The sequence below is a fragment of the Eulemur rufifrons genome, chromosome 7 (genome assembly GCF_041146395.1).
Source record: "Eulemur rufifrons isolate Redbay chromosome 7, OSU_ERuf_1, whole genome shotgun sequence".
In the NCBI taxonomy this organism is placed as follows: domain Eukaryota; kingdom Metazoa; phylum Chordata; class Mammalia; order Primates; family Lemuridae; genus Eulemur; species Eulemur rufifrons.
In genome coordinates, this window is record NC_090989.1 from 68,094,737 (window position 1) to 68,107,404 (window position 12,668).

Here is a 12,668-nt window from a genome sequence, read left to right on the forward strand (position 1 = left end):
AGTCTAAGAGAATTCAGGTCCCTGCTGTGACCTCTACCTCCTCTCCCCACCTAACACCTTCTGGGGGAGTCCACTGTCCCATCCGATAAAGTGAAGACTGGGGCTGAGGGAAGGGGCTTGGCCTTCGGATCAAAGATGTCCTTGGAACTGGGGCCCAAAAGCCCTGACTCCAAGTGCTTGGTTGTGGCTTATACGGACCCCCTCAGCCTCTTCTGGGAGAGTCTTCCTTTGCCCATGCCCTGGGACAACTCCTTCCTCCTTCCAGGCAGCATAGCCCTTTATCCCAAAGGAGGGTCAAGCTCTAGAAGACAGTGTCACACACCCAACACAGAATCCCAGACTGCAGGGCCAAGAGGACCTCGAAGCTCTTATTGACTGAGGCCCAGAGAGGGCAAACAACAAGTTCACACAGCCCCTGGGCCATTGTAAGAACAGAGCAGGACGGGGGCAGGGCAGGGGGCAAGGGCAATATACGTAACCTAAACTTATGTACCCCCATAATATGCTGAAATAATAAAAAAAAAAATAAAAATAACTATGAACCATTACAAAAAAAAAAAAAAAAAAAGAACTGAGCAAGAAACAGAACCTGGACCTTCTGATCCAGTTTTAAAGTTCTTTCCAGCACTGAGATTTTGTGATTCCCTGACATGGATCCAGTAGGCTTTCCTCTACCCCGAGGCTGCTTTCATTGTGAAGCTCTTGCCCTAAAATTCCCAAACGTCCTTGTCTGGTCACTGGCTGTGGCCAGAACAGCTCATATCCTTGGCCCATTGAGGGAGTAAGATCCTTTTCTAGGGCATTTGGAAATATATCCAGTAACTCCATTTCCCTTCTTGTGGTCCAATCTCTTAAGCTTCCCTAAGTCATTGCCCTAAAGCTTCCTCCTCCTGGGTCCTGAGACCCAGATGAGCTCCCTCACCTTTTCCGTTGTCCCAGCTAGTCCCTTCCCCATCCCTGTACCTCTGGCCTGGCCAGGGGACATGGTCCTGGCTCCGACTGGGTTGCAGAATCACAGGATGTTGACAATGGAAGGAGGTTAGAAATTAGAGTCCTGTCCCACGTCGGGGGCTGTTCCTTCTTTCTAATGCTTGAGGGTCGGAGTGGATGTCAGGGCTCTCACTCATCTATTGAGCACCTAAGATGCACTTTTGATGAGCACCAATTATGTAGCAGGCACTGTGTAAGAGCTTTACTATCTCATGTAATTGTTGCAACAACAGTCTACTAAGTTAGGGATTATGCCCATTTTACAGAACAGGAAGTTGAGGTTCAGAAAAGTTCTCTAATTTGCCCTAGATCGTAGAGCTAATCAGATCTAGGGTTAGGAGTGAACCACAGGTCTGATTTAAAGTCCAAGCCCCCGGCACAGGAGGAGTGTGGTGTGTGGGGCAGTGGTGGTGAAACACCATCTCCCGTGGCCTCCCAGCTGCAAGACTGAGGGGTGAATATCACTGTAGAAATGATTCCACATCCTCCAGTCAAACTTCAGAGAGGAGAGGTCACTGGGCAAGGGGACAGGAGGGTTAGCTTGCTGACAGGCCCAACCTGTCAGCTCTCAGTGTGCACATTGCATTTGTGATCACCTGGCTGCACCCAGGAAACAACGCAGTCACACACCTAGGCAGGAGGCCTGCCCCTCCTCCCCGGGTTGAGGAAACAGGAAAAGGTGGCCCTGAGAGGTAGCGAGCAGGTCTGCAGAGCGGCGGTGGCCAGCACCGCAGCTAGGATGGGCTCTCTCTGGGGCCTGGCTCTGCCCCTTTTCTTCTGCTGGGAGGCTGGGCTGTCTGGCAGCTCCGCAGGTGAGGAGGCGTGAGGGGCCCGTGGGGGCTTCTCCCCTGGCAGGGCTCCGGGTGTGAGTTTTAGTACGGGCAGCTGTGGCTGAGGGTAGGTTCTCTTGGGTTTATTATAAGTAACCATAAATGTATATATAGAGTGTCATTATTGTTGATAGAGAGTATGCAAATGACAGTGTGTGACGGCTGAAGCATGCGTGACATTGCAGTGCATACAAATGAATGCTGATGCTGCCAATGCTGTTGTCAGGGGTAAGGGTCGCTGCGAGTTTGTCTATGCACGTGGGCGTGTAAGGGGGGCGGGGAAGGGGGCAGCGGGGTGTCAGGGGGTGATGATTCTGCCTAAAGCTGAAGAAGGCGGCTTAACAAGATTGTGTCTCCTGAGTTCATTACCTAGCACATCTCCTTCAAAGTACAGCCTGTGTGAGAAAAACTGCTTGGGAAGGGTGGATGCTGAGAGAGGCAGGACTTTTATGAAAGAAGAGAACAAACACTGATCTGTCACTAGTAGGAACTGTAAGTAACTTGTCACATACATTAAAAAAAACAAACAAACTATTCTTTAGAGCAGTTTTATGTTCACAGCAAAACTGAGGGCCGAGGGCAGAGTTCCCATAGATCTCCTGTTCCTACCACATACAACCTCCCCACCACGGTGGTACATTTGCTATATCTGATGGACCTACATTGACACATCATCATACATTCTCTTTTTAATCCTCACAATCGCCCTCGGAGATAAGCATTATTCTTACCACCTCTGCCCCTTCACAGGCAGGAGCCTGAGGCTTCCTGGGCTTAAGCAACTCATCCCAGAGCTAGGACTTGGATCCACACGTGCCTAACCACCGTACCACACTGCCTCCCGCATGCACTCACAGTCTACCAGGTTTGTGCTGCACATTTTCCATTTAATTTAATTTAATCCTCACAACCCCATGCAATAGGTACTCCTAGCTCCGTTTCACAGATGAGAAAATTTAGGCTCGGAGCTGGGAGACCTGACCAGGATCACACGGTCAGCAACCAGGAGAGCGGGCAGCAGACAGGGGGACTCAAACCAGAGTCTGAAGTCCACACGCTTTCCTCTCCACCGGATCGCAGGGAGGTACCAGCAGAGCTGCGATGTGCCAGAGCTGTGCAGGGACTGTGGTGGGCTTTGCTCGTTTGAGAAGACCCCTGGCAGGCAGGAGCCTCGGGCAGGGGCTTGTGAGAGCCCCGGAAGGAAGAGGCTATGGGCTTGGGGAGCAGGAGGAGGTTGCACAGCAGAAATGACACCACAGGGCTCCTGGAAAAGGAAGAAAATGCATCAGGAGAGGTCAGGGGTCAGACTCTGAGAGTGCCGCTGTTTGGGCTGCAGGCTGCGTGGGCTGAGGCAGGCTCTGCTTCCACTCTGTGGGGACAGACCAAGAAGGCTCAGAAATATCTCAGGCCTCGAAGTGGGGAGAAGAAAGTGTGTTCTGAAGGCCAGCCGGCAGTTCCTGTAAAAGCGCAGATTGTGTGCGAGTTGGGCTGCACTGGATGGGGATGAGACCGTGTGCCCAGGCCCCGCCTAAAGTGCAGCACGGGGTACAGCCTGTGGTTCTCACTGCAGCCAAATAGCTCGCGCCCTTCAGGGACTCCTTGAGAGGACAGCATGGGGACAAGATGCTTAATAACCTCTTGCTGCCTTGGGAACCTAAGAGCTTTGCCATTCACTTCTCCTTTGCTCCCTACCACCTTGGGGGTATTGTGACCCTGTTTTCCAGGTGAGGATGTGTATGCTGGGAGGTGTAGTGGCTGGCCCAGCTGGCAGGAGGCAGAGTCGGGATTTGAGCCAGTAGGTCATGTCACACCAGAGCTGGTGGTAGGCAGGGGAACTAGACCTGCCACCTGGGCTCGTGACTCCTACCTATCCTGGGGGACCTGGGGACCCATTCTGACACCCCGAGGAGAGGTCCTGTACCTATTTGGGGTCTGTGGGGTACTCTGGAGCCAGTGCATCTAAGTAAAGACCATCTCAAGCCATCAGAACACCAAAAATGGGGACTTGTATTTTGATCCTTTTCCTGCCAAGGGTACGGTTACCAGATAAAACATATCCAGTGAAATTTGAACTTCAGCTAAGGAATTTTTTTTAAATGTATGTCTCAGACATTGCATGGAAAATACTCATAATAAAAAACTATTCATCGTTTATCTGAAAGGCAAGTTTGAATTGAACTGGGTGTCCTGTATTTTTATTAGCTAAATCAGGCAACCCTTCCTAAGAGGCTACTCACAGAGAGAGCCCTACCACCCTGGAGATGGAGAAGCACCCTCTGGCAGGCCGTAAAACATCCTGCTGTCTCCCTCAGGGCCCTCCGCTCACGCTGCCCCAGGGGCCAGTGGAGGGAGCAGGCGTTCTGCCCAGGGAGCAGCACCCGCAGCCTCGCTCTCAAGAGTTAGAGTTGCCCCACCTGGCTCCTGTTACTCATGGAGAATGCCTGGCCCATGGTTTCTGTGGTCCCGGGGTTCCATCCCTGTGGTTCTTAGACCCACAGTTCCCAGAGGCCTGGGCAGGGCCGGGAAGGGCTCTCTCTTCCCTTGTCGGAGCCCAGAGGACTCTGTCTGCTCCCCGTTCTCTGGCAGCAGCACGCCCCACCCTGCCTCTGGAAGTCCCTCTCTCCCAGTCCTCCCAGCTACCTCTAATGACAAAACCGTAGTATTCTTGTATTTTAAGGGTTTTTACTTCCACGGGGAAACGTTTGTTGGATGAGCAAAGTGCCCATGTGATACTGAGAAGGATTCTTTCAGAAAGTTCTGAGATTTCCCGGTCTCTACTCTGTAGTTCCTGGCTCACCCAGACTTCTGCCTTGTTTGCTCACCCTTGAAGGTGGATCCTGGCCCCACACATTCCCTGGAAGGCCACAGACCGATAATCAGCTAGGATTGTGGGGCTTGCTGGCCTCAAGTGGGCTGTCAGGGCTTCAGAAGACACCAGTCAGGGCAACCCCCGCTCTGTGGCTGCCGGGGGCTGGGCTTCCCAGCACTGCTCTTCCTCCTTGTTTATAAAGATGAAAAATGGGGTAATAGCAGCTCCACCTCCCCATCCTCTGCCCGAGTCATACACATGAGAGCTTGTGTGACATCCATCGGGACTCATGGCTCGGTCTTACCCAACACAGGCCCCAGCACCAGCAGACCAGATACTTTGGTGTCAACAAATGACATAGAAGTGCCTGCTGTGACTCCAGGGGTCAGGACAAGCTCCGAGGAGGCCTTCGAGACCACTGACCTCACTGAGACCTCAGCACGGGACCACGTCACTTTGGAAACTCAAACTATGAGCACCGAGACCTTTTCTACGCTTTTAATCCCAGCCAGCACCATTCTCGAAGAAGAGACCAGGGAAACCGAGACTGTTTCTCCTGCAACAGAGACCAGGACCCTCACAAAAATAATACCTTCCAAGTTCATGGTTGTGATCACCACCTGTATGGAGACATCTGCCTCAAGTAGCAGCCCCACGGGAACTGGGATGACTACAGATGAGACTGTCACAGGCAGTGATCCTGTGGACGCCATCTTTCACACCCTTTGTATCGATGACAGCTCTGAAGAGGCAGAGAGGGTCACAACTGACTTCTTGACATCGGCTCACACCTCCAGAGAAGCTCAAGGCCTGTCCTCAGAGAGCAGCTCCTCCTCCGAGAGCTCAGGTCCAGCCGTCACCACCTCACGAGCCCTGGACCCTGGCGTCACTATTCCAGCTGAAGGCTTGGTTGCCTGCACCTTCACCCGCTTTGAGGTCACCAACTGCAGTGTTGCAGAAACAGAAACAGCAAGAACCGCCATCCCTGGGGTCTCGGATCACAGCCCCACTGGAGTGAAGGCCTCGTCCACCTCTGGTACATCAGCTTTGCCAGACCCCTCTGACGTCAAATCCTACATCACCAAGCCCACAACCTTGGCTGAGGCTTTGTCAACAGCCAGTGCCACAGAGTCAGCCACACCTGATGCCACCATTGAGACCCCACCCCCCACCGGTAGCACCACAGAGACAGAAACAACAGCAGGCAAGGTGACAGTCAGCATGGACCCCTCGGGAGAAACCTCGGCCTTCTCTGAGGAGACACCAAGCCACATCGAAGTCTCAGGAGCAGTCACAGTCACAGAGGCTGGGTCAACAGTAGGCAAAGTGACTTCCCCTGCAGGGTCCTCAGCTTCAGTCTACAGCCCCTCAGAAGTAGCCACCATCAAGAAGTCCACCCCGGCAGAGACGTCTGCCACAGACAGTACAATCCACGGGCCCTTCCCCGTCAGCAGGAGCCCTCTTCCTTCTGTCCCTCCGACGACAGGCAACGGCAGCCGAGGAACAAGCATCACCTTAGCCAAGACCACGACCTCAGCAAAGACCACGATGAAGCCCCCAACAGCCACTGCTACCGCTGCCCAGACAAGGCGGAACACAACAGCTCCTGCAAGTAAGCGACGGCCCCTTGTATGATCCTTGGGGATTTGGGATTTGGGATTTGGAGTTTCCAGGGCGTCGCATGCCTAAGGAGCGGGGAGGAAGGACGGACCTGGGAGCCTGTCCTGAGCCCTCTCTCTGATGCCTCTTGGTGATCTTCTAGCGGTTCTTGCCCGAATCAGTAATAAACAGTCTTGGGTGGTGTAGGAAAGAGTGCAGGGCTGGCAGTCTGAAGAAATGGTTTGAGATCTTGGCTTTGCCATTAATAACCTGAGTGACCTTAGGCAAGTGCCTCTCCCTCTCCGGGCCTCCATTCCTCCATTTGCAGTTGGACAGGGTGGGGATGAGCACTGAAGTCCCCTCCAGCTCTGGCCTTCTACGAAGTTAACTGTTGAGTAACCACTGTGCCTTAGGCAAAGCCCCAAGTTTTATTTAATAGATGTGGCCCTCGTGCTTTGGAAGCTTCTATTCCAGCCACAGCCACACAGAGGGGCAGCAGGTGGGCATCTGGCCCAAGTTGCGGCTCTCCCAGCGGCAGGGACCCCATGAAAGTGGGGCTCACTGGATGCACTTTGCTGGGGTTTGCGCCATAGCCTCCACCTCTCCTTTCCGTCACTTTGTCCTTGTGCCTTGTCCCTGCACATCCTCAGCTTGCCTCCATCTTTCTGGGGGGCAGAGTGTGAAAGAAAAAATATTAATTACAACCACGTTCTTGAGTATGTTTTATATCCTAGGAAGGGGTGATATAAACATATTAATATTTCACAACCAGTAAGCACTGGCACCCGCTGAACGGTCTCTCTGATGCCAGGCAGTGTGCCGTGAGCTTTGCATAGGTCATTTTCTCCAGTCCAACCTCAGAACAACCTAGTCAGTTGCTATCATCGCCCATCTGACAGGTTTGAAGATGGGAACTAAATTGCCATCCTAGGAATTTGGCTGTGGACTCGAATGAAAGTCTGACCCCAAAACTCATAGTCTTCCCACTGTACTTTTATTTTTAAGAGCTCAATTTATCAATAGGTTTTTATTTTAAAATATTTTTCTCTATTATTTGTTGATTAGATAATATGTGCACATGATTTAAAATTCGAAAGGTACAAAAGTGTACGCCATAAAACGTCTTGCTCCTCCTGCCGTCCCAACAACCCAGTTCTCACACTCATGACCTGTGGGAGGTTCTTGCTACACTTCTCATGTGTGACCTGCTGGGCGTGAAACATATACATGGAAGCAACATATATACACACACACATATATGATGTATATGTATTTCATCCTCCTTTTTTATGCAAGCAGAGCATATGATAAACTCAGATGTCTGAGATAAAGCTTATGTGGGGAGGAAGGAAAAGGTTTTTACTTCATATTTTATGTTCATCTTTGTGGCCTCGTATTTTTGTCTCTTTGACTAATTTTAGTATCTTAGTCTTTAATTTACTTTATTGTGGTGGGAACATTTAACATGAAATCTACCCCTTTAACAACTACAATACAGCATTGTTGTCCGTAGGCGCAATGCTGCACAGCACAGCAGATCTCTGGAACTTACTCATCTTGCATAAATAGAATTTTATGCCCACTGACTAGCTATGCCCTATTTCCACCACCCCTGAAAGCTATTTTCCTTGATGGCTGTCCAGTGTTCCATTTTTTTTTTTTACCATCATTTATTTAACCAGTCTTGTGTTAATGGACATTTAGGTTGTTTTCAGTATTTTGTTATGACAAACAGTGCTGCAGTAAATAGTACATTTCTCACGTGAGTGTTGTTTTCTACAGGATAAACTTCTAGAAATGCAATTGCTAGATGAATTCTAACAGTATCGGTGATAGGAAGAAATGACTAGAAGGTGACAGGGCAAGGTGAGCAGATTAGCAACAGAACTTTCTTGCAAGCTGCTAAGCCAAGAAGGCCAGACTGAAGACCTCTTCTGCACCCCACCCCAACTTAAAGCTGGAAGAATTGGCTCAAGGCATCCCTCAGAGAGCCAGTCTCTCTCCTGCATTCTGCCTGGTCGGACTCTTTCCCATCAGCTCCCTCTAGGACTCCGGGCCTTTAGAACATTCTGGATCCATTTCCATTCTCCTTCCTCACACTACCCTTTGACTTCTCCAAATGTGAGTGGTGCCTTAAGCCACCATTTCTTTCACTCTTTTTGGGAAGAAGAGTGGGCCTCCCCACTACAGTGGGCCTACCCCATAGAGGGAATCCTCCTTCCTCTTAGTAGTGAGTAAAATGTAAGGCCTGTGTGAACACGAACACATGAACACACGAGAGTGCACACACACACGCAGAGGGTGCCAAGGCTGATTAGTGTGAAGCATGTCTCGACACCTAAACCGACTTGACCATATTTTCATCTTCCCGCTGTTTTCGATTTGCAGGTGGAGACGGAGGCTTCCTCCTCCTGCGGCTGAGTGTGGCCTCCCCAGAAGACCTCACTGACCCCAGAGTGGCAGAGAGGTTCATGCAGCAGGTGAGCGGGCACTGTCTGGGCCAGGGGAGTAGAGGAAAGTGCGAGGTTCTCAGGGATGGTAGGGGAGATCTGCAGAACACAGAAGAGCAACTACTACACTTGGGAGGGAGTCTTGTTTCTTATGGAGTACTAGGGGCTGAATTTTAGGATCCCTGCCTAGCTTTGCTTCTGCCTGCCTTCTCTGAGTTCTTCATTCCCCTTCTCTGCAATGTAAACAAGTTCTGCTCCCAACTCCCAATTTCTTTAGGTCCTAGGAAATGCTGGCCTTTGGGCCCCTAAGGAGAAGGTCAATGATATGGATGGACAGATAGGCAGGACTCTTGGTTGTAAGTGGCAGAAACACATTTACCAAAAAAGGCAAGGTATGAGAAACCTAGAAGTGCCTCTCAGCTTCAGTTATAGCTGGATCCAGCAGCTCAAACATGATCATGGCAATTTCCTCTTTCTCTTAGCACTGCTTCCTTCTTTCTCCATATGTACAAAAAGGCAACCATGACAGCTCTAGATTCACAAAGCAAAATTTGTGTAGCATCAGAGAAGAACTTCTCTCACTGGCCTGCAAGGGCCACCATGACTGACAGCCAAATCAGGACCACACAGAATGGGAAGGATGGGCCCCAGAGGAAATAGGGATGCTAGACAGAAAAAAAACCCATAGATATACACTCTAGATAGAGACCAAGATTGGGATATTTGTACAACAACTGGGAATATCCTACTAAAACCAAGATCATTGGGCAGAGCTTCCAATGGTGAAATTCCGGGTCAGGGTTTTTGGGAATGGTGTGACTCATTAGAACGTTAGACTAGGTCAGCTCAGCACAGATGTCATGGGCCCAACTCTCTGAGGTATGGCTCCCCTACTCTACAAAGTAGGGGATGGAGCATGATGTGGTGGGAAGTGTCTAAGCTCTGCCCATAGGTCGGCCAGTGAAAATGGGCCCAGTGCACAGTCTAATGTGAGTTGACCCTTTGCAAGTGTCCCTGCCAATGCTTCAAGCTTGCGTTTGGCACCTCTCACAGTCAATGGGTGCCGTGCAGTTTATCAGTGGCTCAGGCTTGGTGTCACCTCTTGTAAGGATAAACCTGGCAGAGGTGCTAGCTGGGGGTCTTATGCCAGGGGCAGAGTCCACAGCCAGGCTGGACAGATGAGACGACCAACCTCAGCAGATGGAAGCAGGACGTAGCCATTGTAAGTGGGATCTGTTGCAGGCAAAAGAAAACCACTGACTGTTGTAAGTAAAGGGGGCATTCACTGGCAGGGTCCCACGGCATGTAGAATCAAAGGAATGCCAGAGGAGTGGGCTTGAAAAACAAGCAGGGGGAACCCAGGGGGCTTTGGGGGCTGGGCAGTGGGAACATTCCGGCTGGGACACTGTCACTATTGGATGCCAATGTGCATGATGTTGTCTGAACACATTATTGCATATGAGTTCTCACTGCCCCTTTGTCTCTGAATCACCTGTTCCAGGGTCAAAGTCCTGAGTGGGAACATCCAGTAGGCTAAGCTTAGCCCTTGTGTCCACCTCTTGCTGCCAGGGGATGGGAAGAGGGCATATCTGGGTCCCTGCAGCTCTCTCAGGAGCAGGGAGGCCCGTGAGGACTCCTGAAATAAGGAGTTTCCTAAACGTGGCATAGGGATTTGACACGGGATAGCCAAATGATGAATGCCCTCTGCACGTGATAACCAAAGTAGCAAGTGTGCATCCTAGTCAAAGACGGAAGCCAGGGTTGAATGTCAGCTCTGAGCTATCAAACTGGAAACTATTTCAGGAGTAGAAAGAAACCAGGGAGCTCAGGGGCAGGCCAGGCAGTTGAGGTGCAGGCACCAGGCCATAGGGCTGTCCGTGTCAGTTCTTGTTGGGGACCGCCAATGGGGTAGGGCTTGGGGGTCAAGCAATGAGCTTTGGAGCAAGATAGATCTGGGTGTGAATTCTAGTTCCTAACTGTGTGACCATAGGTAAGGTATATCACATTACTTTCATCTCGTATAAAATGAGAATAATAATGCCCACTTTATAAGGTTGCTACGGGGTTTAAATGATATATATAACATGTGTGAAGCACCCAGCCCAGGTCCAGCATGCAGGAGGCTCAGGAAGTGTTGCTGGCCTCCTCATGTGTTCTGTCCCAATGTCCTTCCTGTCTTCGGCCTGGGGCGAGCTCACAGGCCAGATGGGCAAGAAGTACCACCTGGCTCCTTCTGCTCTCCAGCTCCGCCGTGAACTGCATACCCGCCTGCCTCCCATCCAAGTCTCCTTACTGCGCGCCAGGAGGGGCTAGAGAATCTGAGCGGCTGCCAGGCGTGCCCCATGTACCAAAACAGGGACAGAGCTGCCTGTGGCCTGGGCCCCCACCAACAGACTGGAGCCACATTACTGTGCTGAGATGTACCTGGAAGAGTCCCATGAAGGGCAGCTGGCCCAAGCCCCCTACTCCAGAGGTGGCACCAGGACCCTGGCTCACCTATGCCTGGGTGAGTGTGTGTGAGGCGGGGGGGCTTCCCCTGTTCCCAGAGGTGTCCTTGGACTTCCTTGGCACATGTGCTGTGTTTCAGTAAAGAGAGACCTGACCACCCACCTGTGTGTTTCCACCTTGCATCCTCAGTGTGGCCCCGAGGCTGTCTATTTGACCTGTATGCTCTTGACATTGTTTTAGGGATTTTGTGTGTCCTTAAGGCTACCTCTCTCCTCTCGCTCCCCCAGTTCTTGGTTTGGACCTTGGTTACAACACTTACCGAGCCCAGCCCTAGAGCCTGTTGAACAGGGAGCTCCTGCAGGGCAGGACCGTATTGGTTCATCTCAGCATCCCCTGAGCCTAGTGGAGCACGTGGCCCGTGGGAAGATCAGAGAACGTTTGTTGAATTGACTCGAAATGCAAGTTCTGGTCACAAGCAGATTTAAAAGAAAGGCTGCAATCCTCAATTATTCCTCCCATAACTCACAACTCACGTTATTATTTTTTAAATTAAACGTGCTTTATGTTTTTCTATTGTAAAAGTGAAACTTGCTTATGATTTTTAAAATTTTGAAAAATTCAAAAAGACCAAGCAAAAAAAGAAGTAGGAAGAGGAAGGAAAGAGAAAGAAAAAAAGTCTAAAATCCCACCTCTTATGTATAACTATTGTTGATGCATATATCCAATTGTATACTCAGCCTCTCCACTTGGATGTTATGAGATACCTCACATTCCACATTTCCCAAAGTCCTGATCTTTCCCCCAAACCTGCTCCACCTGTGTCTTCCCCATCTCAGTTAATGTCAATTGTGTCCTTTAGTTGCTCAAGCCAGAATCCTTGGCACCATTCTTCATTCCTTTCTCTTAACGTTTTCCAACCGCAAATTCTGTTGGCTCTACTGCCTCAAACTATGCCCAAGACCCTGCCCCTCCTCATCCTCTCCACTGCTATCGCCAAGATGGTCCAACATGCTACCATCTCTCACCTGGATTACTGCAGTCCACTGGGTCACTACAGATCTCCCTGTTTTCACCTTTGCCCCCCAGCCCCAGTCTAGTCCTGATGTGGCAGCCAGAGCTGTCTTTTTGTAAGATAAGGCAGACATGCCACTCCTTTGCTCCAAATTCTCCCGTTTCATTCAGAGCAAAAGCAGCGTTCTGACAATGGCCTGCAAAGCTGTACGTGGTCTGCACCCCTCTGCCCATCTCTTTAATTTGCTCACTGCACTGCAGCCACACTGACTTCTTTGCTGTTCCTTGAATGCATCAGGCCTGCTCGGGCCTTGGGACTTTTGTGTGCATTGCTCAGTCTGCTTAGAAGGCTTCTCCTCTAGATATCCGCTCGGCTAACTCCTCCACCTCCGCCTCCTTCATGTCCCTTCTCAGTGAGGCCTACCCTGACCACCCTATTTAAAAATTCAACCTCCCCTCCTCTGTTTTGATTTTATTCATAGCACCGATCACAACCTAACATCATGCATACTTCATTTGTCTTATTATCTG

The 12,668-nt window shown here is 50.6% G+C and overlaps 1 protein-coding gene across 1 annotated transcript; it reads left to right on the forward strand.

Annotated features, from left to right (window-relative positions):
- The first annotated feature begins 1,729 nt into the window (after positions 1-1,729).
- On the forward strand, positions 1,730-10,991 carry MUC20 (mucin 20, cell surface associated). The gene is made up of 5 exons (XM_069471982.1): positions 1,730-1,802; positions 4,943-5,013; positions 5,062-6,241; positions 8,617-8,708; positions 10,923-10,991. The coding sequence occupies exons 1-5, from the start codon at positions 1,730-1,732 to the stop codon at positions 10,989-10,991; spliced, it is 1,485 nt and encodes a 494-aa protein (XP_069328083.1).
- The last annotated feature ends 1,677 nt before the right edge of the window (positions 10,992-12,668 follow it).

Coding starts and splice junctions, on each gene's coding strand:
- MUC20 (XM_069471982.1), top strand. CDS start 1,730: ATGGGCTCTCTCTGGGGCCTGGCTCTGCCCCTTTTCTTCTGCTGGGAG. Junction 5,014..5,061: donor TGCCTGCTGTGACTCCAGGG/GTCAGGACAAGC, acceptor GACCTCACTGAG/ACCTCAGCACGGGACCACGT. Junction 8,709..10,922: donor CAGAGAGGTTCATGCAGCAG/GTGAGCGGGCAC, acceptor TCTGCTCTCCAG/CTCCGCCGTGAACTGCATAC.